Source organism: Pleurodeles waltl, chromosome 4_1 (assembly GCF_031143425.1).
Source record: "Pleurodeles waltl isolate 20211129_DDA chromosome 4_1, aPleWal1.hap1.20221129, whole genome shotgun sequence".
Lineage (NCBI taxonomy): Eukaryota > Metazoa > Chordata > Amphibia > Caudata > Salamandridae > Pleurodeles > Pleurodeles waltl.
The window spans coordinates 369,263,916-369,291,530 of record NC_090442.1 but is presented as its reverse complement, the minus strand read 5'-3'; the positions used below and the strand labels follow the sequence as shown (position 1 = coordinate 369,291,530).

At 48.2% G+C, this 27,615-nt stretch overlaps 1 protein-coding gene across 3 annotated transcripts in view; it reads right to left on the bottom strand.

Moving 5' to 3' along the window:
• GOLT1B (golgi transport 1B) overlaps nt 1-27,615 on the bottom strand; it is a 121,051-nt gene that overhangs the window by 7,233 nt on the left and 86,203 nt on the right. For all 3 annotated transcript variants that reach the window (XM_069228536.1, XM_069228537.1, XM_069228535.1), the window contains exon 4: nt 21,136-21,217. In XM_069228536.1, coding sequence (XP_069084637.1) covers nt 21,136-21,217 — 82 coding nt within the window. The remainder of the gene's footprint in view (nt 1-21,135; nt 21,218-27,615) is intronic.

Genomic DNA, 27,615 nt, shown 5'->3' with positions numbered 1-27,615 from the left:
GCCAGAGTCTAGGATGAGAATGGGGATAGCGCAGCCGGCACCAGGAGAATCGACATCGGGACCAGCGGGGGAAAGTCCAAGATAGTACGACTTGCATCTGTCTGGATCCATCCATGGATCCAAGGGGCCCAACTGGAGCTAGGGATGGAACTGCTGGCTGAAACCAGTGGAAGTCCACCCCAAACCGGTGGTGCCTGAAGGCGCACCAACTGGATTGGGCTGCCCAAATATGGGATGCGTGGCCTAGAAGAACTCACGAAGCTAGGCGGGATTGCCCCAGCTCCCGGAAACCCGGGGTGGTGCAGAGCTGGCCCAGGTGCAGGCTCAACCACAGAACCAAGCCTCGAATGACGATGCTCCCTTGTCTCGTCAGGTGACTTCGATAGATGGGGCAAGTCGAAGACCTCTCTGACCTCTTACTCTTCTTTTTCTTATGGTATTTACCTGAATACGACTTTAAATGCAAGAAGGATCGTGGGCTCAGAGAATGATCCCAGGAAATTCCTCTTGACCGGGATCAAGACCATTGCGTTGTTGCACGTCGCGCAGCGAGGAGCTTGAGGGAGCGTACCCTCCTTCCAAGCTTTGGGCTGCATGGGGCGGCAGTCAACGGAGGTCTTTGCGTCATGATACCGCTTGTGGCACCAGAGGTGTGGGTCCGTCATCGACATCTGTCAGTAACAAGCACCACAGGACTTGAAGCTGGATTTTCTAAGTAACATCTTACCACACTAGGAGAAAATCTCAAAAAATACTTTGACAAAAAGAAGAAAAATGGTGGCCAAAATATGAGTGAGGGTATTTCTCATCTAATCTGTGTTGACTGGCACAGAATGAAAAGATCTGACATCAGCAAGCTAAGGTGGAGCCGAACAGCGCCATCTATCGACACGGCAGGGGTACTGCTCATGAAAAAAATTACATACCCAGTCAGACACCTGGTGATAATGCTAATGTAAGGAATCTGCGGCTAGAAGACTGTCATATATGTCATTAACAATCCCCAGACAATTTTCAGCAAATTTTTACAAACCGGACTCATGTAACATGAGATTAAAGACAAATCCAGGATTCAACATTTCAAAACACAATATAGTTAAAAGTAACTACCTCATTACACCAACCACGTTGTAATCTTTTTGCAGGCATTGAGAAAGGTCAGTGCAGGTTTAAGACCTCACGTCAGAACAACAATCTAACAATAGTTTAAGACGTCATGCGATGTGTTCATTTTGCAAATATTTTTTGTTTACACGCTTAAAAAAGCCCAATAAACTTGCAAGATTTGAATAGGTTTTAGATGCTGTGATGTGATGGAAGACAAATAGAGTTCTTTGTCGAATGGCTGTAGGTATTAGTGATTTGGGAGTACGTGTAAATTGTCATAAATTATCTTTTCGTGGTTAATAAGGTCATGACCTCTGCGTGTGATTGTACACATAAGTATCATTGGTCTCATCAGTTATGCTGGCTCATCACACCTGCGTGCGCGCACTAGTGCTGATGAATTCGGTCACTAATGCGTTGCAACACCACGTGACTAGCAGAGCTGTAATACAGGGTGAGGGGCAATGACACTGTATTGCAGTTGGAGGAACTAGTAATGAGCAAAAGTTCTGAAGTTACACGTTTGCTATCTAAAGTTCGAAAGACGATATGTTTTTCAATATTTGTCCCCTTTGGTTCTTCAGAAAAAATGAAGCATTCTTTGAGAACCAAAATGCAGTTAAAGCAATTGTAGAAGAGGTTATACATATATAAAGAAGTGAATTGACCGGGGATAAACACGTAGCCAAATGCCATGACAAAAGGTGTAAGGCGCAATGTTATAAGGTTAGCAATCAAGGGAATTCTAAAGCACTGCTGCAAGAAACTATGAATGTATTAGAGTTCCACTAAGAGCCTCTGTCGAGGTGGTACAAAGAGCAAGGTGTGAGCTGTAAGAAAGCATACAGAAGAGCTTGTTTAATTGCCGTCTGTCACACTGTTCAAAAGATAGACACTAATCGCATTTGTGAGAATTATAAAAACAAAATTGGCAAAAAGGATCATTTAAATTTAGTAAGACGGGGATGCAGCCACAAGACAAGGGGGCTGGAAAAGGACGAGATGCAATGGCAGATGTGGTGAACACGGTACAGTAGCTTAAAGTAAAATGATGGGTCACCGTGCAAAATGTGAGGACAGACCACAGAGTCTTTCATAGCTCATAAGATATTCATTATGCTGTATTTGAAAAATTGTTAGGTATAGTCAGTCAACGTGCTGCAGCTCTGGTAAAGACATAAGCATTTAGAAAAAAAAAGTTGAATTATTGATATAATTTGACCCTTGTGTTGGTATCAAACCTAAATTGATGTCGGTGGTAACAACTGTTACAGCATCTCTGCTGACAAAGATAAATTAAGGTCTTTCTGGGTTTACTGGCGCTTTACTAGAAAAATAAAATTTTCTTTTTCAACTCTGAGTGTTAAAAATAGCTGCCCCAGGAGGGATCCATGACAAGCTAGACAGTTTACACTCTAAATATAGGCATATTTCTAAAACTACTGCACCAGTAGCCGCTGCTATTGAACTGAGGTGGCGGTAAGGGAATACAAAAAAATAATATATACATATATTTTAAAAGCCACCTACCTTGTCCGTCGGGACATGGGTTTGTTTCCTCCGTCCTTGTTGGGGAGCACACAGGCTCCTAGACTTCCCTAAGCCATTCACAAATCTGCTATCACCAGCATGTCTGCAACGTTGTGACTGGTGTGAGCGGCCTGCTTTGACACTCACAGAGGAAGTGAAGGGCTGTGCACTTCCTCCTGTCGGTTGTGCAATACAACTGGAAGGAGAAACGCCGTCCAAACACACATGCGCACTGATGGTGTACAAACCACTCCTCCTCCAGCGCTGCCGTAACCGGACTCAGCAAAAAAAATAAAAAATGATAATAATGCTCCATTATTACCATTTTATTTTTCTTTCTGCTGCAAGCAGTGGGGTGACACTCCTCCGCCTTAGCAGAGGAGTGGCCACTGCACTAACTAAAGTAGTTTTCTGCTGGTAGAGCCTGGTGTGTGATGGTTTATGCCAGTGCACTCGACCTTGGGTCTGCATGCAGCAGTCAGGGGACAGAATGAATACACTGAGATGTGTGTCTCACAATCTCCAATCAGCACAGGAAGATCATCCGTCATAGGAAGAATATGCTGGCCTAAGCCCAAGCGGAACAATTTGTTCTTCTCACTGACTAATGGTCTTTGGTGAATATCTTGTATGTGAAAAATGTAATACGTCTGCAGCACAATTGTTTAAGTTAGCCACAAAAATGCAGGTACTTACTTTAAGAGTGCAATATGTCACTAGAGAGAGGAATTCTTTAGCATGCCACTAATACTGCCCTCAAAAATCACTCTGCCTCAAAGTCTGCTAACCATTGGCTTAGCCTTTTTTTTTCCAGCAGTCAGATCTATCATGCACTTAGCTGCGCCAATAGGGCAAGTTTACAGATCTATTTTCCTTCATAAGACCTTACTCGATCCAATATCTCCAATGAGCTCTGTTTATGCTTCACAGCCTTCCTACACTAGTCTTCTCTATTTAGCATTAAAGCTCACCGGTAACCACGCCCTCCCCCCCCCCCCCCCCCCCCCCAAAAACAGTCAGTCAATCGCAAACCATGATTGTGAGAAGGTAGCCTCTTTCTAGCCTTGTTACCCCCACTTTTGGCCTGTTTGTGAGTGTATGTCAGGGTGTTTGTCACTGTTTTCACTGTCTCACTGGGATCCTGATAGCCAGGCCTCAGTGCTCATAGTGAAAACACTATGTTTTCAGTATGTTTGTTATGTGTCACTGGGATCCTGCTGGTCAGGACCCCAGTGCTCATAGGTTTGTGGCCTATATGTATGTGTCACTGGGACCCTGTCACACAGGGCCCCAGTGCTCATAGGTGTGCATGTATATGTTCCCTGTGTGGTGCCTAACTGTCTCACTGAGGCTCTGCTAACCAGAACCTCAGTGGTTATGCTCTCTCATTACTTTCAAATTGTCACTAACAGGCTAGTGACCAATTTTACCAATTTACATTGGCTTACTGGAACACCCTTATAATTCCCTAGTATATGGTACTGAGGTACCCAGGGTATTGGGGTTCCAGGAGATCCCTATGGGCTGCAGCATTTCTTTTGCCACCCATAGGGAGCTCTGACAATTCTTACACAGGCCTGCCACTGCAGCCTGAGTGAAATAACGTCCACGTTATTTCACAGCCATTTTACACTGCACTTAAGTAACTTATAAGTCACCTATATGTCTAACCTTTACCTGGTAAAGGTTAGGTGCAAAGTTACTTAGTGTGAGGGCACCCTGGCACTAGCCAAGGTGCCCCCACATTGTTCAGAGCCAATTCCCTGAACTTTGTGAGTGCGGGGACACCATTACACGCGTGCACTACATATAGGTCACTACCTATGTGTAGCTTCACAATGGTAACTCCGAATATGGCCATGTAACATGTCTATGATCATGGAATTGCCCCCTCTATGCCATCCTGGCATAGTTGGCACAATCCCATGATCCCAGTGGTCTGTAGCACAGACCCTGGTACTGCCAAACTGCCCTTCCTGGGGTTTCACTGCAGCTGCTGCTGCTGCCAACCCCTCAGACAGGCATCTGCCCTCCTGGGGTCCAGCCAGGCCTGGCCCAGGATGGCAGAACAAAGAACTTCCTCTGAGAGAGGGTGTGACACCCTCTCCCTTTGGAAAATAGTGTGAAGGCAGGGGAGGAGTAGCCTCCCCCAGCCTCTGGAAATGCTTTCTTGGGCACAGATGTGCCCAATTCTGCATAAGCCAGTCTACACCGGTTCAGGGACCCCTTAGCCCCTGCTCTGGCGCGAAACTGGACAACTCCCCTGACCTGCACCTCCCCTGAGAGGTGTCCAGAGCTCCTCCAGTGTGCTCCAGACCTCTGCCATCTTGGAAACAGAGGTGCTGCTGGCACACTGGACTGCTCTGAGTGGCCAGTGCCACCAGGTGACGTCAGAGACTCCTGCTGATAGGCTCCTTCAGGTGTTAGTAGCCTATCCTCTCTCCTAAGTAGCCAAACCCTCTTTTCTGGCTATTTAGGGTCTCTGTCTCTGGGGAAACTTTAGATAACGAATGCAAGAGCTCATCCGAGTTCCTCTGCATCTCCCTCTTCACCTTCTGATAAGGAATCGACTGCTGACCGCGCTGGAAGCCTGCAAACCTGCAACATAGTAGCAAAGACGACTACTGCAACTCTGTAACGCTGATCCTGCCGCCTTCTCGACTGTTTTCCTGCTTGTGCATGCTGTGGGGGTAGCCTGCCTCCTCTCTGCACCAGAAGCTCCGAAGAAATCTCCCGTGGGTCGACGGAATCTTCCCCCTGCAACCGCAGGCACCAAAAAGCTGCATTACCGGTCCCTTGGGTCTCCTCTCAGCACGACGAGCGAGGTCCCTCGAATCCAGCGACTCTGTCCAAGTGACCCCCACAGTCCAGTGACTCTTCAGCCCAAGTTTGGTGGAGGTAAGTCCTTGCCTCACCTCGCTGGGCTGCATTGCTGGGAACCGCGACTTTGCAGCTACTCCAGGCCCCTGTGCACTTCCGGCGGAAATCCTTTGTGCACAGCCAAGCCTGGGTCCACGGCACTCTAACCTGCATTGCACGACTTTCTAAGTTGGTCTCCGGCGACGTGGGACTCCTTTGTGCAACTTCGGCGAGCACCGTTTCACGCATCCTCGTAGTGCCTGTTTCTGGCACTTCTCCGGGTGCTACCTGCTTCAGTGAGGGCTCTTTGTCTTGCTCGACGTCCCCTCTCTCTTCAGGTCCAATTTGCGACCTCCTGGTCCCTCCTGGGCCCCAGCAGCGTCCAAAAACGCTAACCGCACGATTTGCAGCTAGCAAGGCTTGTTAGCGTCCTTTCGGCGGGAAAACACTTCTGCACGACTCTCCACGGCGAGAGGGATCCGTCCACCAAAGGGGAAGTCTCTAGCCCTTTTCGTTCCTGCAGAAACCTCAGCTTCTTCTGTCCAGTCGAAGCTTCTTTGCACCCGCAGCTGGCATTTCCTGGGCATCTGCCCATCTCCGACTTGCTTGTGACTTTTGGACTTGGTCCCCTTGTTCCACAGGTACCCTAGATTGGAAATCCACAGTTGCTGCATTGCTGGTTTGTGTCTTTCCTGCATTATTCCTCTAACACGACTACTTTGTCCTTAGGGGAACTTTGGTGCACTTTGCACTCACTTTTCAGGGTCTTGGGGAGGGTTATTTTTCTAACTCTCACTATTTTCTAATAGTCCCAGCGACCCTCTACAAGGTCACATAGGTTTGGGGTCCATTCGTGGTTCGCATTCCACTTTTGGAGTATATGGTTTGTGTTGCCCCTAGCCCTATGTTTCCTCATTGCATCCTATTGTAACTATACATTGTTTGCACTGTTTTCCAAGACTATACTGCATATTTTTGCTATTGTGTATATATATCTTGTGTATATTTCCTATCCTCTCACTGAGGGTACACTCTAAGATACTTTGGCATATTGTCATAAAAATAAAGTACCTTTATTTTTAGTATAACTGTGTATTGTGTTTTCTTATGATATTGTGCATATGACACTAAGTGGTACTGTAGTAGCTTCACACGTCTCCTAGTTCAGCCTAAGCTGCTCTGCTAAGCTACCATTATCTATCAGCCTAAGCTGCTAGACACCCTATACACTAATAAGGGATAACTGGGCCTGGTGCAAGTACCCCTTGGTACTCACTACAAGCCAGTCCAGCCTCCTACAATGATAGGTCTTCTTTATCATATTTGCAGGATCTTGCCTTATACAGACTCACTCAAAACTGAACAAGATCGATCATCAAACCAATGCCTTAACCTCACATAATGTGTTGTGTTTCTCTCTTGCCAGAGCAACAATTCAACAGGAGTTGTTACCTTTGAATCTTTAATATTTCATTCATCACTTTCTTCATTTCATATTTAGAGTTAAGATTTTACATGTTGTGTCCTAATACTTTAGAGGAATATAATCTTTTTTATCTAGCCATTTCGGGGATACAGATCCAGGACCCCGAGGTGTGATTAAGCCTAGTTCCAACATTACAATTTTGGTGTCAAGAATAGCAAAGAGTATGAATCTGTCCTCCACAGGCATCACTAATCCCTTCATCAAAGAAGGCAGAATCACTATGGCCCTCATTACAACATTGGCGGTAAAAGCCGCTTACCACCGTGCAGAGGACCGCCAACACACAGCCGCGGATGTGGAAATCCGCCACAGCTATTATGACCCACAGCTCGGAATCCGCCAAAATTCAGACACCCACACAAGTCCGCCACACCAAAGGTCAGTGATAAACTGGCGAAAACAAATCCTCCACCATCACGCCAACAGAAATACGCCCACACTATCACAACACACGAATACACGCGGCGGTCTTTCAACTGCGGTATTCCATTGGCGGTACACACCGATGCGCTCAACATACACACACATATACAAAACACAGCCACATTGGACAATTCAAAATACACACACCTGATACACATACACACACCATTCCCACACACCCATTACAATATAAAACACACACCCACATCACCCACAAACCCCTACGACAACATTACAGAGAGAAGGCCCGAGAGAGAGACACCACAAACAACTACCAAGCATCCACAGGCACACAATACCATCACCCACATAACTTCCACGCACCTCACACAACACACCAATAAATATCAACCCACTTATCACTACACACACCACCTCACACATCACCCACACCACCCCATGGCACGGCAAAGACACCCCAGGTTCTCTGAGGAGGAGCTCAGGGTCATGGTGGAGGAAATCGTCCGGGTAGAGCCATAGATATTCGGATCACAGATGCAGCACACCTCCATTGCAAAGAAGATAGAGCTATGGCGAATAATAGGGGACAGGGTCAACGCAGTGGGACAGCACCCAAGAATTAGGGATGACTTCAGGAAGAGGTGGAACGCCTATGGGGGAAGGTGCGTTCCGTGGTCTCAAGACACCACCTTGCGGTTCAGCGGACTGGCGGCGGACACCCACCTCCTCCCCCACAACTAACAACATGGGAGGAGCAAGTCTTGCCGATTCTGCATCATGAGGGCCTCGCAGGAGTAGATGGAGGAATGGACTCTGGTAAGTCGAATCTTAACTATTACATCCCCCACCCTACTTGCATGCTACCACATACCCCCACCCTCACCCTCACCCCTATCACTCCAAATCCTCACAAATGTCCCAACATCACAAACCACACATCCTAACACCAAGCCCTGCATGCAACAACAAAGCATGGACACCCATCACCAAGGCATGGCCACTGCACATACCCATACACCCCACTAAACCACCATCACACAAGGTCCCACACAGGAATGCAAGCACTGGGGTACACGGTCAGCCACCCATTGCACACCATGGCACACACAGATATAATAAACATCCTTTTATACCGCTGCAGGACCCCTAACCAACGTCACTGGACAGGAGGGTCCACACATGTCCACACCACTAACAGAAGAGGCCCACAGTGATGACAGCAGCTCTGTCCAACTGGATCTAGATGACCAGCCCCGCCCATCGGGGACCTCTGGACAGTCGGTTCCCCTGACACAGTCACAGTCCACCACAGAGCTTCCCCCATCTGGAAAAACCAGCACAGCACCCACCGAGTAGGCCCATACCTATGTCCCCAGGACACGTCAATCAGCAGTGTGTCCACCACTACAGGGAACCCAGGCTAACCCACCACCCCAACAACAAAAGGGACCTGGGGGCAGTGGTAGTGGGCACACGGTCCAGGGGACAGAGGCCCAGGAACACAGGGGAACTGGGAGGGCTGCTGTGCGACAGGGGGAGGAGAGGCCAAGGGAACCCACTCTCCACGAGGCCCTCTTCAACATCATGGGAGCCTACCACCACTCCCAGGAGGCGCTGGCAACGGTACTAGCCAAGTTTCAGTAGACCCAGCACCTGCAGGAGGAACAGTATTTGGGCTTCAGGGAGGAACTCAGAGCCATCAATTCCACCCTGGGCACCATCGTAGGGGTGCTAAAGGAAGTCCTCAACACCAGGAGGGACACTGTGGCACAACAAGGGGCCCCTGACACTAGCCTGGATGATGAACTGCCCACCACCTCCGCCGGCGCTAGTGGACAGGAGGCACCGCCACAGGACCACCCCACCCCCTGCAGAGGGAGAACCACCCGGCAAACGGTCCCTGAGATCCAGTACAAAGACAGAGAACGATGCCAAGACCCCCACCAAGAAATGAGACCACCCTGAATGTCATCCTTCTGTCCCACTTTGTCACCCTGTCCATCCTCAAACTGCCCCAGCTCCACTTCCTATGCCCATTTGGGCAATGCACCTGTGAGACTAATAGACTGGACTCTGCCATGGACATTCCTCCACCATCACCCCTCACCATTTTACAACCCCCTCCAATATTGAGCACTTAAATAAACACCCGTGAAGCACAAAACAATCTGGAGTCAGTCTGTGATTTCGAAATTGTGTATCAGCAATTACAGTGTCAAAATGCTCTTTCAAATGTAATGTCAACATACCTATGTCACAAAGCTCTAGTCCATGAGGAAACAAAGCAGATGTCACACAGTGGGACCCACATCTGTGAAATCGTAAGGGAAAGTGACAACTCAGTGACCATACACTGTGTGAAAACGACAGACAGTAGAGAGGTAGTAGTGTTAAAGTACATGTAGTAGGCAGGTTTGTATTCTTACCTGTGTCTCACTGGAAATATTGCAGGATCACAGAGTTCCTGTTGCCGATGTCCTCTTCTTCTGCTTACTCGTCTTCACTGTCCACAGGCTCCACAGCTGCAACAACACCGCCATCTAGACCATCCTCCTGCAGAAAAGGCACCTGTCGTCACAAAGCTAAGTTGTGAAGCATAGAGCAGGCCACGATGATCTGGCACACCTTCTTTGGTGAGTAGAATAGGAATCCACCTGTCATATGGAGGCACCTGAACCTGGCCTTCAGGAGGCTGAAGGTCTACTCTATAATCTGCCGAGTTTGCCCATGGGCCTCATTGCAGCGTTCCTCTGCCCTTGTCCTGGGATTCCTCACTGGGGTCAGTAGCCATGACAGGTTGGGGTAACCAGAGTCACCTGCAAATGGCGAGGAACAACTGTTAGACACACACTAACCTGTAAGGATATCCCAAGACCCAGAAAACCATTCCCACTGACTTGCTTCCAGGTGCTCACCTAATAGCCACACACGGTGCCTCTGGATTTGCCTCATCACATAAGGGATGCTGCTATTGCGCAGGATATAAGCGTCATGCACTGAGCCAGGGAATTTGGCATTAACATGGGAGATGTACTGGTCTGCCAAACACACCATCTGCAGATTCATGGAATGACAACTCTTCCGGTTTCTGTACACCTGTTCACTCCTGCAGGGGGGTTACCAAAGCCACATGTGTCCCATTAATGGTACCTATGATTTTGGGGATATGTCCCAGGGCACAGAAGTTACCTTTCACTGTAGGCAAATCCTCCACCTGAGGGAAAACGATGTAGCTGCGCATGTGTTTCACCAGGGCAGACAACACTCTGGACAACACGTTGGAAAACATAGGCTGGGACATCCCTGATGCTATGGCCACTGTTGTTTGGAATGACCCTATAGCAAGGAAATGGAGTACTGACAGCACCTGCACTTGAGGGGGGATTCCTGTGGGATGGCGGATAGCTGACATCAGGTCTGGCTCCAGCTGGGCACACAGTTCCAGGATTGTGGCACGATCAAGCCTGTAGGTGATGATCACATGTCCTTCCTCCATTGTCGACAGGTCCACCAGCGGTCTGTACACCGGAGGATGCCGCCATCTCCTCACATGTCCCAGCGGACGGTGCCTATGAAGGACAACAGCGAGCACAGAGTCAACCAACTCAGAGGTACGTACCCACAGTTTACACAGAACAAGAATCATAATCCGAAATTTGGCCTGTATGAGTGTTGAGGCAAGGCCTAGGTATATGTGACGCAGTTAAAAATTAAGCCATGTGGGCCCCTGAAATGGCGGCTGCCTGACTTGTAAAGTGGGACAATGGGATGTGAGGTAAGTGCGCTGGCGTTGTACACCGTTGCAGTAGGCGGTTGAAGACCGCGGCGCAATTCTGCATTGGTTAACATTGGACCCTATGGGTCCCAGGACCCAATGACGATGTACGCCGGCGGTGACGGTACGCGCTGCCACAGACGTGACCGCCTTTTTCTATCTGTTCAATCACTCGATACCTGATCTTCGCCAGGAGAGGACCTACAATGCAAGTGCTGCTGTGACCTCGGTCTGGAAGAGACAATGGCTTGTGCGTCTGGGGAAAGGGCCCCTGCCTTCATATTGGAGGAGTTGGAGAAACTTGTGGATGGGGTCCTCCCCCAGTACACGATACTCTACGGTCCCCCAGACAAACAGGTATGTACACTGGAAGCATGCTGTATGGGCTATGCCTGTGTGGAGAGGTGTGGATAAAAGATGGGGGGCAGAGAGGGAGATTGAGGCGTGCATGACACGACGGTGAGTGCATGTGCCACATGGCAAGGGTAGGGATGGGGGCCAATAACTGTGACGGTGCAGTTGGTAATAAACTTTCTTTTCCCCCTATACAATTCATGTAGGTCAGCGCCCACCAGAAAAAGGATATTTGGCGTGCCATCGCCAAGGACGTCCGGACCCTGGAGGTCTCACACAGACAGAGCACAAACTGCCGTAAGAGATGGGAGGACATTCGCTGCTGGAGCAAGGCGAAGGCCCAGGTCGGGATGGCCTCCCAACGTGGGAGGGATGCCCGTCGCACCATGACCCCCCTGATGTTCAGGATCCTGGCGGTGGCATACCCGGAGATGGATGGGCGCTTGAGGGCATCACAGCAGCCACAAGGAGGTGAGTACACTCTCATTCTGCTGATTTTGCGCGCAGTGGAGGTGTCTGGGTGGGGGAGGTGGGCTGTGGATTTCCCTAGGCCAGGGCGAGTGTGATAGTTAGGTCCCCTTGTTCTGGCAGACCCTGTGGCACCCCACCCCACCTGTGTACAGTGCCAAATACACCTAGTCAGGCTCCTGTGTCATCCATGTGTGCAGATGTCGGCCATAGCCTTGTAGGCCATGTCCCAGGGATTGAACAGTGGAGCCCAAGTGCGTGGCGTAGTACAGGGGGCTTCTGTGTCTGTCGTGTCCGCCAATGGTAGCAGTATTGCATGCACTCAACATGTCTTTCTTCTGTCGGCCCCCCCCCCCCCTTTTGTGGTCTCCCTGTTCTTGTGTGCATTAGCATCATCAGGCGGAGGAGCAGTGGCACCGGAGCAGGAGGGAGCTGCATCCCACATGGCCCTGGAGGGTGAGACAACAGACTCGGAGTTCACCAGTGGGACGGAGGGCGAGGGGAGCTCCACGGCGGGGACAGGAGCTGACACCAGTGATACAGACACGTCCTCTGATGGGAACTCCCTTGTGGTGGCGGCAACATCTGTGCCCCCCGCATCTACAGGTACAGCCCCCACCCCCCTACCAGCACCGCTCTCCCAGCAGCCCCTCAGCCTTTGCCCCGTGCCCGCTCACCCAGGAGGGTGGGCATCACCTTCACCCCAGGCACCTCAGGCCCTGCCCCAGTCACCCCTGCTGCCCTCAGTGAGGAGGTCATTGACCTCCTCAGGTCCCTCACTGTTGGGCAGTCTACCATTTTGAATGCCATCCAGGGTGTAGAAAGGCAGTTGCAACAGACAAATGCATTCCTGGAGGGCATTCATTCTGGTCAGGCGGCCCTTCAGCGAGCTTTTCAGACTCTGGCCTCAGCACTGATGGCAGCCATTGTCCCTGTCGCTAGCCTCCCCCCTCCAACTTCCTCCACCCAGACCAAATCCCCTCTACCTCAGCCTATCCAAAGCACACCTTCAGACCAGCATGCACACACGTCAACACACAAGGGAAGCTCTGGCAAACATAAGCACCACACATCCCACAGGCACTCATGCAAGCATCACACACACATGCAGACACACCAACATCCACTGCCTCCACTTTGTCCCCCTCCTCCTCGTCTCCCTCCCAGTCTCGTCTACACACACATGCATGCACTACATCTACAGCCACTACTTCCATCACCAGCACACACACCACCACACCCCGCTCACGTGCAGTCACCACCCCCACTGCCATTCACACGTCCCCTGTGTCCTCTCCCAGTGTGTCTGACGCCACCTCCCAAGATACACAAAAGCAGGCACACACTCACCCAACAGCCATCCACCTCACAACAGCCTCCATCGCATGCTCCTTCACCCAAAGTCACCAAACGAAGTCCTCCTGCAACCACAAGCTCTTCCTCCACTCCCAAACCCCTTCCAGCTACCCGTCCCAGTGTTCCAATAAACTTTTCCTGTCCAACCTTGACCTCTTTCCCTCACCTCCCCCACCCCGTCAGTCTCCTAGGGCCTGACTCTCCAGGTCCCAACCTAGCACCTCAGCCACAACATCTCCGGGACCAGTGGTGCCTGTAGTCACCGGAATCTGGAGTGCACCGGCCACCAGGGCAGCCAGTGCGGCACGGAGCCACAGCACGGACAGTCCCCCACCTGTCAAGCATCAAAAGTTGGCCAGTGCCTGGCGGGAGAGGGGGAAGACTCCAGCCACCAAAGCCGCTCCCAGGGGTACAGGTGGGAGTGTGGAGTCACCTGCGACACCTTCCAAGATGGGGAAGGGCCACAAGAAAGTCAGCAAGTCTGGGTAGAGCCGCACGGCGGAGAAGACCGCCATCATCCCCGCTGCCCAGGAGGCCACTGCCACCAGCCCTGCTGCCCAGGAGGCCACTGCCATCATCCCCGCTGCCCAGGAGGCCACCGCCATCATCCCCGCTGCCCAGGAGGCCACCGCCATCATCCCCGCTGCCCAGGAGGCCACCGCCAGCACCAGCCCTGCTGCCCAGGAGGCCACCGCCATCATCCCGCTGCCCGGGAGACCACCGCCAGCACCAGCCCAGCTGCCCAGGAGGCCACCGCCAGCACCAGCCCAGCTCCCCAGGAGGCCACCGCCAGCACCAGCCCAGCTGCCCAGGAGGCCACCGCCAGCACCAGCCCAGCTGCCCAGGAGGCCACCGCCAGCACCAGCCCAGCTGCCCAGGAGGCCACTGCCAGCACCAGCCCAGCTGCCCAGGAGGCCACTGCCAGCACCAGCCCAGCTGCCAAGGACAGGACCGCCAGCACCAGCCCCGCTGGGCCAGACAGGACTGCCAGCACCAGCCCCGCTGGGTCAGACAGGACTGCTAGCACCAGCCCCACTGGGCCAGCCAGGACCGCCAGCAGCTGAGTCACTGCCAAGGACCCCGCCGCCACAAGCACCGCTGAACAGGACACCGCCGCCACAAACACCGCTGAACAGGACACCGCCGCCACAAGCAACACTGAACAGGACACCGCCGCCACAAGCACTGCTGAACAGGACAACGCCGCCACAAGCACTGCTGAACAGGACAACGCCGCCACAAGCACCGCTGCTAAGGACACCGTCGCAACAAGTACCGCTGCCAAGGACACTGCTGCAACAAGCACCGCTGGCCCATGAGCGCCAAGGGCACTGACGCTACTGAGTCCGTCACGAGCATGATGAAGCACTCTGGGCACAAGGCCCCCTCCAGAACCAGTACAGAGATCCATCCACTACCTCTGTCCTTGGCAGGATTCAGGATGAAGCACTCTGGGCACAAGGCCCCCTCCAGAACCAGTGGAGAGATACCTCCACTACCTCTGTCCTTGGCAGGATGAAGCACTGTGGGCACAAGGCCCCCTTCAGCACCAGTGGAGAGATCCATCCATCCACTACCTCAGTCCTTGGCAGGATGAAGCACTCTGGGCACAAGGCCCCCTCCAGAACCAGTGGAGAGATCCATCCACTACCTCAGTCCTTGGCAGGATGAAGCACTCTGGGCAAAAGGCCCCCTCCAGAACCAGTGGAGAGATCCATCCACTACCTCGGTCCTTGGCAGGATGAAGCACTGAGGGCACAAGGCCCCCCTCCATAACCAGTGGAGAGATGAATCCACTACCTCAGTCCTTGGCAGGATGAAGCACTCTGGGCACAAGGCCCCCTCCAGAACCAGTGGAGAAAGGCATCCACCTGAGAGACTGTGGCTTTACACTCCCCAGGATGAAGCAGTGGGAAACCCTCCCACTGTAGAGACTTGAGAGACACTGGCTTTGCACTCCCCAGGATAATGCAGTGGGCAACCCACCCACTGGAGAGACTTGAGAGACTGTGGCTTTGCACTCCCCAGGATTGAACAGTGGGCATGTGGTACCTCGTGTATTTGGCTTCGTGCACTCAACCGGCTGAGGTGCCTGTTTTATTGCTATCTGATCCCCCTGCAGTGTTCTCTCCGTCATGTTCAGGGATAGAGTGTGGGCCTCGCCCATGCCGTGTGGGCCCAGTGTTCCACGGACTTCAATGGAGCACTACCTGGACTACTATTCTTGGTGCATTTATTTGTTTATAGTGTATATATATTTTTGCGTACTGGATTTTAATATATTACAATGGTTACACTCATTTCCTTTTGTCCTTGCATTCTTCCAGGGGGCTTGGGGGTGTGACTGTAATGTATCATGCTGTATTAGTGTGTGTGTTGTCGTGGGTGGGGGTGTTGCGTGTGTGTGTCACTGTTTTTTCCCTCCCCGTGTCTTAGGTGCAGTACTCACTGTGGTCTTCGCCGCCGGTGTTCGTGCTCCTGGTAGAGGAGCAAGAAGATGAGGGCTGGCAGGATCTGGAGCTCGGGTTCCATGGCATCCGGATTCCTCATGGGGTGTGTTGAGGTGAGCATTTTCCCTTCGAAGTCCTATTTCCGCCGTGTTTTGTTCGCGGTGAATCCGCCCCGGAAAAGGTGGCGGATTGGCCTCTCATGATACTGTGGGTGGTACCTTGTCCCCCGCCTGTCTGATGGCGGTGACCGCCGAGCTGTTTGTTGCTACCGCCGTGGCGGTCAGAGTGTTAAAGTAGCTGTCTTTGTTGGCGGTTTCCACCACGGTCGTGATTCCATTTTTTTCCCGCCGGCCTGTTGGCAGTCTTACCGCTGCTTTAACACCGACCGCCAGGGTTGTAATGACCACCTATGTTCCTTATTTATTTTTTAAAATCACAATAGCCAATATCCTTCCTTGTCTAGTGGTTCTGCCCTATAAGTGGATGGAATCCATCTTGGCTGCATCTTTAAATGAGCTTAGCATGATCAGGTTAGGTTCAGCTTTGAATACTCAATCTTTCCACCAACTTTGATGCTGCAGACCACAGAATTCCAGTTAGCCAATTAGTGGAAAGCATTGCACTGGTTATATAATGTGGGTTAGTAGAGCACCATCACCTGGGAGGGTACACAGGAGCTGAGAATGCAAGTCTCTAGCCAAACATCAGGCCTTGTGGGACTAATCGAAAAGCCAGGTCTTCAGCTTTTTGAAGGGTTCAAGACAGGAGAAGGCTCTTGTGTGTAGTGCCAGGGCGTTCCACACTTTACGATCGGTGTAGGAGAAGTCTCAACTGCTGGATTTGTTTTTTCAAATGTGTTAGATGTGTGCAAATAGGAGTTCGGATGAGCGGAGTGTCTAGAATGTTTGTGAAGGTATATAATATTGTTGAGGTATGCTGGTCCAGTGTGATGTAGCGTTGGAGGTTTAGAGTGATTCTGGCTAAAGACTTTTGGTGTGTTTTTTGTTGATCCCAGTGTAGGGGATGTTCAAGTAGCCTGATTTTGACCAGGAGGTGTATAACAGTATTTTAGGTTCTGATGGGGGGGCCATTTGAAAATCTTCTTCAGCATCTTCTTGGTATGGAACCATGAGACTGTGACAGCATTGACTTGTGCGGTTATGTCAAGTTTGCTGTAAATCGCGATCCTGAGATTCTGGGGTGAGTGTCAGTCCTAGCTCTTTTGTGTACCAACAACGAAGTGCTCTTCCCCAAGATTAAGATTTCGGTGTTGTTGGTGCTCAACTTTAGACAGTTGGTCTTTATCCACCGGGCGATTTCAGTCATGCAGATATTGAACTTGATGAGGGTACTGAGCATCTCATCTGTGAGGGAGAGAATGAGATCAGTGTCGTCGGACGTTTATGTGAGAGCAAAAGATGCTGGCTACAGGGATCATGAATGTGTTGAAGAGGGTTGGGCTAAGAGAGGATCCTTCAGGAACTCTGCAGATGAGGTCAACGTTATCCAAGGTGTACAGTGCCAGGCTGACTGACAGGGATCGTCCAGTAAGGATGGAGTAAATCCATCGGAATAAGTGTCCTTGGAGTCCATTGCTGTGTAGGCGTGTGTATGATAGGGTGGGAGACTGTGTCAAATGCTGAGGAGAATTCCAGGACGATGAGGGTCGCCGTTCACAGTCATGTAGATGTCATCTTTGGTGGCAATGAGGGAAGTTCCTGTGATGAGGTTGGATCTGAAACCAGACTAAGTGGTACTTGAAGTATCTGATGAGGCATCTGCTGATGATTTCTTTCTAAGACCTTTGGAGGGAAAGTTAGCAGGGAGATCAGTCTGTAGTTGGTGACTGTAGAAGGGTCCGTGGAGTGTTTCTTCAGTAGTGGGAAGGCAGCTGCTTGTTTCCAAGCATCTGGGAAGGTCGTGGAAGAGATGGAGGCATTCAGAATGGGTGTGAGCATAGCACTGATGGGTTGCAATCCTCTGGAGTAGACGTGTTGGGGGCAGGAATCCAATGGGGCCCCTGAATGGATGTACTTCATGGTGGCAGCCGTTTTTGTTTCTGGGGTGACGATGGGCCATGTAGTTAGCATTGGTTCTCTGGATAAGATCACAAGATGTTTTGCAAGATCTGTCGGGCACGGAAGTTGCTGCAAATGGCTGTGATTTTAACATCTTTCTTTCCTAAACTTAGTTAGCTAGTGGCCTTGCATCCATTTCAATCTAAGCATAAAATACTGAATGGTGTTTTCTTGATCTCCCAAATCTCTTAAGTCTGTATGCCCAACTGTTAAAAAAACATATTAGATTCCTTGGTTTTAATGTTTTTTTTTTTTTTAATATCGGTAACACATTATACATCATTAGATTCTAATCAGCACTCAAATTATACCAGACAAATTGGAGAATGGCTGGAAACAATGCATAGGTGGGATGTTTGAAGTATTTAGAAACAATGAAGAAAAGACTGAAGTAACAGTTCAAGAAAGGGATTTCACTCATTGGATGTCCAACACAAACCCCTAAACTCAAACGGAAGATACGCAATATGAAAAATGAGGCAGAAATGTCCAGATGGATCACTAAAAAGAAGCGGATTTCTTATACAACCAACAACCCAGAACACCATACATTTACTGCCTTCCTAAGATCCACAAGGAAACAAGGCCACCTTCTGGGAGACCGTGCGTCGTAACTTGAACCTTTATCTAAATTCTGCAACCATTTTTTGCTGTATTTTTATGCACACAGACTATTTTAAGGGATACCAAGGACATACTGAACCTCATAGAAGACATCAACTCTTGAGGGTCCATAGACTTTTTCATCACTCTTGATGAGGAAGCCCTCTATACAAACATTACACAAAGTGAAACACAATGTTATAGATGAGATGTTAAGGGTGGAAACCTGGAACACTCACCCCGGAACATTTAATTGATGAATGTGCCATTATAACCCTTAAGGAGAAATCTTTCAATGTGAGGACCAACTTCACCACCAGATACAGGGCACATCGATGGGCCATATACGCTCCAAGCTTGGCATGCCTCTATATGTATAACTTTGAATTAAAGTTTATTCTAGACTAGAGTAACCCCATTTTTTCAAGTCATTCAATGATGGTGAAGGTTTATAGACAATATTCTTATCATCTGGAAAGGCAATACCAGCAACAACCTGAAGTTTATTGATTGGATTAATGTATGAAATCCCTATTTGAGATTTACAGTGACAGTATCCAAAAAGGAACTCTCTTTCGTAGATCTCTTAAATTTCCATTGATTGAGGAAAGCTTAAGATTAGAACTTTTCACAAGAACACAGATAGAAATAGCTGCCCCCTCTAAAAAAGCCACCACACAAAGGCTCTTAGAACCAATCTACCATTCGATCTATTTTTGAGACTTAAGAGGGCCTGCGGTGATATCAGCACTTTTGACACACAGGTGATGAATTGACCCAGAAATTGGACAACCAGAACTATCTCCCTCACATCATTAATATGGCACCCAAGCGGGCCTACAATAACAATAGGGAAGCCATTTTAGCCACCCTTCTAAGGCAGACCATACAAGGTTGACATGGGTCACCACATACACCCATTTCGTCCAGTGAGGCCAAGAAGGTCATTAACAACTGCTGGGCGATATTGAATAGTCAAGGTTCCTCCACTGACAAACCTTTGCTTGCCTTTAAAAGAACTCATATCAGGGACTTTTTGGTACACAGGAGACCATGTCATTCGGCCACCACCAACAGAGAGCATAACAAATAGTTGGGGCCTGCCTTTGTTTAGAGGACATTATCCATGTGGCTAGTGTAATGTCTGCCCTTTTACAATGACTACTAAACAGGTTTTGATCTAGGTTCAGAACGGATTTGAAATTTATATAAACACACTAACTGTAAGATCAGGAATCACATGTATCATAACCAATGCCCATGTGGCTTTGCCATATTGGCATGAAAACAAGATCTGTGAGAACGCAGATAAGTAAACACAGTAGTACCATCAGCAGTCAACAGAAAGCAACCAAAATGAGCACACACTTTATCACATCAGAACAAAGCCCTAATGACATATGTTGGGTGATCTCAGAGACTCTATCACAGATGACGTCACCAAGAGACTCAGAGAAGGAACAAATGTGGATTTTTAAATTGATAAGCCACATCTCAGGATTGAACAACAGCATACCTTGAACTGAGATAGGATCACTATGCCCAGCCCCTTCATTGCTTCATTTTGATTTTCATGTATAGGGATAGATTTTGTGATAGATTTAGGCTCTTCTAATCAAGGACTTTGGAATTCCTATAGAAGGACAGAGATATAATTATTATGCTCAGCCCCTAACATGCTTCTTTTTCTTATCTATAGAGGTATGTTATATTTCATTCAGTTCAGACCCCCCTTTTTTCATTAATTTAACACAACATGAGCAATTACCGATTGGTACTTTTCTTTTGGTGGGGTATTTTAGCCAAACACCACCCCACCCACACACACATTTTTTTACAACTTTTTTGACACGTTAACTCCACTTGATCCTGCCAGCTTTTTGATTTGTACCATACTTTGTAAAGTTATCTTTTTTACAACACCGTTTTATTCATATTTTATAGCGTACTCCTCTGAGGATTGATGCCAGTTTTGTGAGGACTGGACACTCGCATTACTGATTATATCGATACGGCCCTATTTTTTCTCAATACTTTGTTTCTGCCCATTAGTGCTTGTTTTTACTCCATGCCTAGAGGTAACAGGAATGTATCATAGACCATCATGTATTCTTTGTGTGGTAGCATCAGTATAAATAGCTCTGATCGCTCCTTTTTGCGAATGGCCCAACTGTGCTTATCTGAGGCCATTTCCTGCAGAGTTGGGCAGATTACCTAGCAGTTCCTGATTCCGCGACAATCACTTTGTTATTCACATCATGGTTTCATTGAGTGGGAGGAGTCTATGACTGCAGGGCAATAATGTTGATCTAGACGGTTTCTGAGTAACCTCAGAGAAATTCAAAGTCTTGCTATTGGGTTGGTCTGGAACCTATGGAGGTCTGATCAAGTTACAGAGATACATAGAGCTCACTGTAACGTAACCATGCTGCAACATTCAAATTAAGAATATACGTAATGTATGTAAGTACTTTTACAGGAATGGACCTGCCTTTTTACAAAATATTTTACAGTTTTATAAATCTAAAAGAGTGCTTTTTCACAACCACATTTTGATAGAGGAAGTTATTTTATAGTCCAATAGCTGTTGTAAAGTTGTCATTTTCTAATGGTAAAATGGCGCTGAAAATTATAAACATTATGAATTAAAACTGTAAGCAATTAACGTCTAGAAATTGTACCTACCGTGCAAATTCCAGGTAAATTCAAAATGGATCCTAAAATCGGCACTCTTCTAATAAAACCGATGACTACAGGAAAGAACCCCCTTGAAAGGAACAAAATAAAATAGTTTATTTGTTTCACTTCTAAATGTAATACAAATACACATAAATTCAATTCTAGTTCCATAAATGTAAGAGAAAGATGCTGTTTTCACACCATATATTAAGTTAACCAATAAAGTCCAATCATTTCTGCATACTATATGAAAGATTGAGGATTTATCTGGTATTTTTGCCTGACTGGCTTTACTGAATCTTACATTGGCAAGGATGGACTTTGCACAGTTCAAACACCTATGAGACCCACTAACACAAGCCACTCCAGGGACAATCATGCCCAAATATGCTAAATCACTTGTTACATCAAATACAATAGATTGGCTAATGCCTTTGTTAATTACTGCTCTTTAATTTAAAACATTAAACAGAGTGTTCTATTATAAATGAAAAAAACAGACAAATTTAAGAGGTCGAGTAGAGGGACTATTTATGAAATTGCATGTAACTCAGACACTGGTTAGAGTTACTGCTGCAGGAATGCTTGAGAGGTAGTTGAAATATGAAAAGTTGTAGCAGTGTTAGCTGTTCTATAGGAAGGCTCTGGAATACATTTAAATAATAAAGTTACCTCAGCCTAGAAATGCAATAAATATGTATAGTCAGATTTATACTAAATAGTTTCAAAAGGTACTTTTAGTAAGTCACCTTTCACCAGATCAAAGCATCTATAGGCCCGTTTCAAACACCCTGTCACAGGCAAATGTAGCTAATACCTGAGCATACCCCCATCTTTTATCTCTCCAGACAGTCAGGGGGGGAGAGAGGAAGGGGGGGGAGGAGAGAGAGAGAGATGCAGAGAGAGAGAGAGAGGGAGGGAGAGAGAGGGAGAGAGAGAGAGAGAGAGAGAGAGAAGCATCCTCCAAACCAGTTTTGAGTGACCACGGAGGAGGGGTTGCTCATTTCCCTAGCCACGACTCTAGGCTAGGCACAGGAGCTCTGTACATGGGAAGAAACATTCCTCCATGTTGGAGTTGGGTAGAGAGGAGCACCCTGGGATTGTCTGCAGTGCAGCACACAGGAACTACTGCAAAAATGGGTGGAGCCAACCCTGGGAACTTTTTTCCCATTGTTAAGGAGGAACCAGGAGTATCCCCAACCTATAGGCTAGTGCCAGGCATGTATGTGGCACCCCTGGGTAACCTCCTCAAGACCCTCCTAGGCCTGTGGAAGACAGGTGAGGATTCAGCCTGCTGTTGAAACCTATGAGAAAAACCCTAACAGCCTTCCACTTGTAGCCAGGGTAAAGAAGCGGACTTCGAGGGCCAGTTGGCTATCAACCTGTTAAGCTACAGGGACACAAAAACTGCAAGAAGTTCCCTTTCCTGGAAGTGCTCAGCTGACCAGTTTTAACTAGACCAGATCTGGACCATGCTGTGGCTTCTGTTGGAGTGAGTCCTGATCCCCTAGTGCTGTACCTCAGGGCCTGGAACACTCAGCTGGTGTCAGAGTGTACACCTCCTGCCTAAACCTTAAAGCCTGGAATTTAGAAGACTTTTAGCATGGGGAGCTGTTATGGGGCTGGGAACAATCTACCAGCCAATCTGCCAAGGATGCATAGCTGGTGGGCCTGCCTTAGCTGCAGCTCCTGCTACATTCTTATCTACAGAGGCATATACAATCCTTCAGGCCTGTCGTCAACTGGCATCCAACAACATAAAACCCTCCTTGGCTATGGCTTGCAGCCTTGCCCCACTGAGGAAATCAACTTCCAGAAGAGTCTATGTCAGGAGGTAGAAAGGTTCCCCAGGGCCAAAGTGGAGCAGCATCTGATCAATGTCAACAAATTCCTCTGCATAATCTCTGGTCTTTTTCCAATTTGTGCTCTTTTAGCCTTCTTCAACACCTTCACTGAGACCTCGTTTGTCGTCAACCTGTCACCAACGAGCTGGTCTGAAGCCTTGCTGCTCTGAGGCCTCTACCTTCTTCGAAATTTTATAAGTGTGAAGGAAACCTTTCGACAAGTATCAATTTAACCTGTGTATACGACATGTGCTCCCCAAGGACAAACCTTACACTATGCCCTTATGTTGGAAATGTCCATTTCTGCAGGGTTATCCCCAAAATGTTGCCTTCCTCCACCTCTTTTTCTGACATTTGTTTTGTTGGCTTTAGGACTCTGAGCACTTTACCATTGCTAGCCAGTGCTAAAGTGCTTGTGTTCTCTCCCCTAGACATGGTGACATTGATGTATATCTGTTTGGCATATTTAATGTACTTGGAAGTTCCTGTAAAGTGGTTTACCACAGACCCAGGGCCTGTAAATTAAATGCTTCTTGAAGGAGCACATTCTTGATAATTGCTTTCCAGAGCTACGCCTACCACCTGGTGGATAGCAAGCTGACTGATTTCAGGAAACTTGCTGAGGAGGCGGACATCTGGGTCAGCACCAGAGTGTCCAGAAAAATACCTGGGAGTGACCCCACAAAATGTGGTTCAGGTTTACCCAAAGAGAGTGAGAAGGGGGTCAAGAGAGACTCAGACAGGTCTCAGGGTAATCGAAGCGGAAAGGGTTCCCATGTCCCTTCTGAGAAGGAGGGAGGTTCTGGTGGGCGGTGGCCCGGAGCACACTATTTCCAACCCTGCTCCTTTAATTTGATTGTTCACAGGTAGGACACAAGCAGGGGGACTCTGTCTCAAGACACCACCCGCTGGTGAGCACTCTACAGGGGTGGCCAATGTGGTCTTAAGGGAAAGTAGTTCCCAGAAGCAGGTCATATAATGCACTGATCGCCCTCAGCCGGGAGACTGACCCCGAGGGTGAGTTGATGATCCCTGAAAGTGAGAAGGATCACTTCCACCAGGTAGGTGTGAATGGAGTCCTAAACACTGCTATGAGTAATACTGTGGCTAGCAGGACCATGATTGTGGAGAAGCTAGTCTCCCCAGAGCAGTACACAGATGAGGTGTGTAGAGTGACTCCAGCCCACTGGCAGGACTTTTTCTGTCCTATGACCCTGATGTCTCTAAAGTAGGAGGTGACAGACAGAAAAAGGGTCACAGTTCATCCCTAGATGCTCACTGACTGCATTCTGGGGAATGACTTGCCTTCAGTGTCAGGAGAACTAGGAGGGGCACCAGACGCAAGTGCCCTGACCGTTCAGTTGTCTTGGGGTACCACTCCTCAACCGAGAGTACACCCGACTCCTGTTTAACCTAAGGGTACAGACTGTAGGCTGAAAGGCCAGTTGCAGGATACCAACCCTGAACCGATGGGAGGGGGAGTGGAGAAAGGATGCAAGGCATCTAGGGCTACTGCCGCCTACTCTTGGAAACCAGAGGACAGAGAACCCTGAATGGCCTGGGGTCTGGTTCATGACACTGACAGCTGTCAGTTGCCTCTGTTGGTTGCTGGCCCTGTGGAGAGTTTTCCTTGGACTGGGGACAAGAGAGAGACCCAAGGGGTGGAATGGGCCACACCTCTTTGTTGGCCTTGGTGGTACTGTCTGCTTATTGGGATGCATCTGTGAGCAAGTTAAGGTTAGGTGCTGCAAAGATGGGGTAGCCAGGTAAGGAGAAGGTTTCTCCATGCGTTAACTTAGTGCCCCCAGAGAATATAACTGGGTTCAGACAGGTGTTTAACTGGCAAGTACCCCTGCAGTAGTGGACCACTGTCCAGGTTCTATAGCCCTGAGAAGGAAAGTCCGTCAAGGTATTGATTTGTCTACAGTATTTTAGGCTGGTGGAGGTTGTTAGAAATGGCCCTTTCTGCAGGGTCACCCCCAAACTTTTTGCATTCCTTTTCCTTTTTTCCTGACCTTCTTTTTGTTGGCTTTAGGACTCTGAGCACTTTACCACTGCTAACCAGCCCTAAAGGGCATGTGCGCTCTGCCCTAAACATGGTGACATTGGCATATTTAATTTACTTGTAAGACCCCTGTAAAGTTGTGCCATATACCCAGCCATATACCCAGGGCCAGTAAATTAAATGCCACTAGTGGGCCTACAGCACTGATTGTGCCACCCACTTCGGTAGCCCCTAAATGTCTCAGGCCTGCCACTGCAAAACCTGTGTGTGCAGTTTCACTGTTGCTTTGACTTTGGATTTAAAACCTCTTTCCAAGCCTCAAGCTCCCCCTTTATTACATATAAATCACCCCACTCCTAAGATAGGCCCTAGACAGCCCTAAGTGCAGGACGCATTAAAGTCATCCCCGCTTCAGAGACACATTTGGATATAAGTGCTATGGCTCTGACCCCACCACTTCAGTACACTTCTGGACGTGGGAAGAACTTTGCTGGAATAAAGACTGCTGTGCTGCAACTTTACCTGGAATGACTGTTCCAAAGAACTGTCTCTCTGCTCTGCTGAGCTGTCCTGCTGATCTGAGCCGTGCTGAGGAGAAGGACTGGACCCATCCTGCTGAACCCAGAGTGACTACAAGCGTTTGTTGGGTTGCCCCTTGTTCTTCTGCAGTCTCAGGGACACCAAAGACTGCCTGCAACTCTACTGGAGCTGCTGGACTCTGCCTTATGTGAGTCTAACTCTTGCCTAAGGTGCGCCCTCCAGTCCTGGGCCTCAGAAGTGGGTTCTGCAGCTGATTTGTACAAAAACCGACATTGCCTCGAGTGCAAGAGAAATCCAGACGCATCACTCCTTTGACGCAGAGGCTGTTCGACAACAGTGGATTCACAGCCTACGCGGTCCAACAACGACCCATTGCATTCACTTCAACAGAGTTCAATGACAACGCGGGACCAGACTGCAGGGATCAGAAATGGAGCACCGTGTCCAAACGTCAATGCTTTGATCCAACAAAGTTACTGTTTTAGCGAACCCTGCCTGTGATCTGTAGCAGGTCTACCCTCCATAGTGGTCTGCCTGAACTTTGGATTTGCACTGGTCCCTCGTGACCTTGAGTAACTTTTTGACAGCTAGAGACTTCTAAGCTCTATTTCTGATGTAATCTTTCAAAATTCATATCTCTACTTCTACTGATAGGATTATTGTTATTTTGGTATTTTGTTTTACTCAGATAAATATTCTCTATGTTTCTAAACCTGTGTGGAGTCTTTTTGTGGTATTTTCATTGTGTTACTGGGGGTGTTGCACAAATACTCTACACATTGCCTCTTAAGTTAAGCCTGCCTGCTTTCTGCCAAGCTACCAGAGAGTGAGCACAGGTTAATTTAAAGTGTGTATCAGACTTTCCCTGACAAGGATTGTGGCCCCTACTTGGACAGGGTGCATACATCTGCCAACTAGAGACTCACTTTCTAACACCCTGTCTAGGGTGACCACTTAACTGCACTTGGTGCACTATTTTATTTTACTGACAACTTAAAAAAAAATCTTATCTCTGGTTCCCCGTGTTGGATTTTGTTCATTTGGTGTCACTTTGACCATTAAAATATTTTCTTTTTCTATAAATTGAAGTGGGAGTTCTATTATATGTTTTAGACTTTTAACAGTTCTGTTATTTCAAAATACTCTGCATATTTTATTGAGTTAAGCCTGTTGGCTCTTTGCCATATCTAGCAGGGTCTGAGTTCATGTTTGAATTACTGAAACGTTTAGTGGATCTTACAGGCTTAGTACCATTATCACTGCTGATGGATTGCTATCAACCCCAACTAAAAATCCACTTTGTCACACTATTAATAACTAGTTTGGAATGCTGAATTTATTATTATTTTAACATTCATTTACAACACAGGCTGAGAAGATGGGAATTAAAAAAAACTACAAACATGTGACAACTTAAAAGGAACAAAGTGAAACAGTCTTATTACGGTTAATGGAAGAAAGACATTTTAAGCGGGCTTTAGAAAACTGATGAGTATAATATAGAACCCAAACCAAAACAAATAATTCAGCTATTTTACAGCTCAGTTGTACATTCAGGAGGTACTGAAGGTTTCTCTATTTACATAAGCTTTTAGCTACCTCATTATGAGTTGCCCAAGAAATTCCCCAGTAATGGAGTTAATGGTACTGGGGTAGGGTAACTCCGTATGCAGGGAAAATCTTGCCCATTTCGAGCTAGGCTCCGACAGTTCACTGCGGGATGAGAAATTACAAAGGGAGTTAGTATTTCTGTGCCTCGTTTATCACAGTAATTCAGTATTTTAGCCTACACTGCTACCTCAAAATTTCTGGTACAGAACCACGATGTTGCACAGACCTCATATTTCCAGCAAAGCTCGTAACTGCTGGTATGTGCCCCATCATAATTAATTGGCCACTCATAATGGGACCCTATTCTAGAAACTGAGGGTTTCAGGAATTCTGTGTCCAGACCGGATGCTTCAGATTAGGTTTCTCCTTCTTTGCTGTTTATTATTTTCAAGGTACAGCAGCCAATAAAAATGTAACTTTCATAAAAACCACAAAGCCCAAAATGCCCTCTATGACATCAACTCTTCTGCACCAATCCCTGCAAAG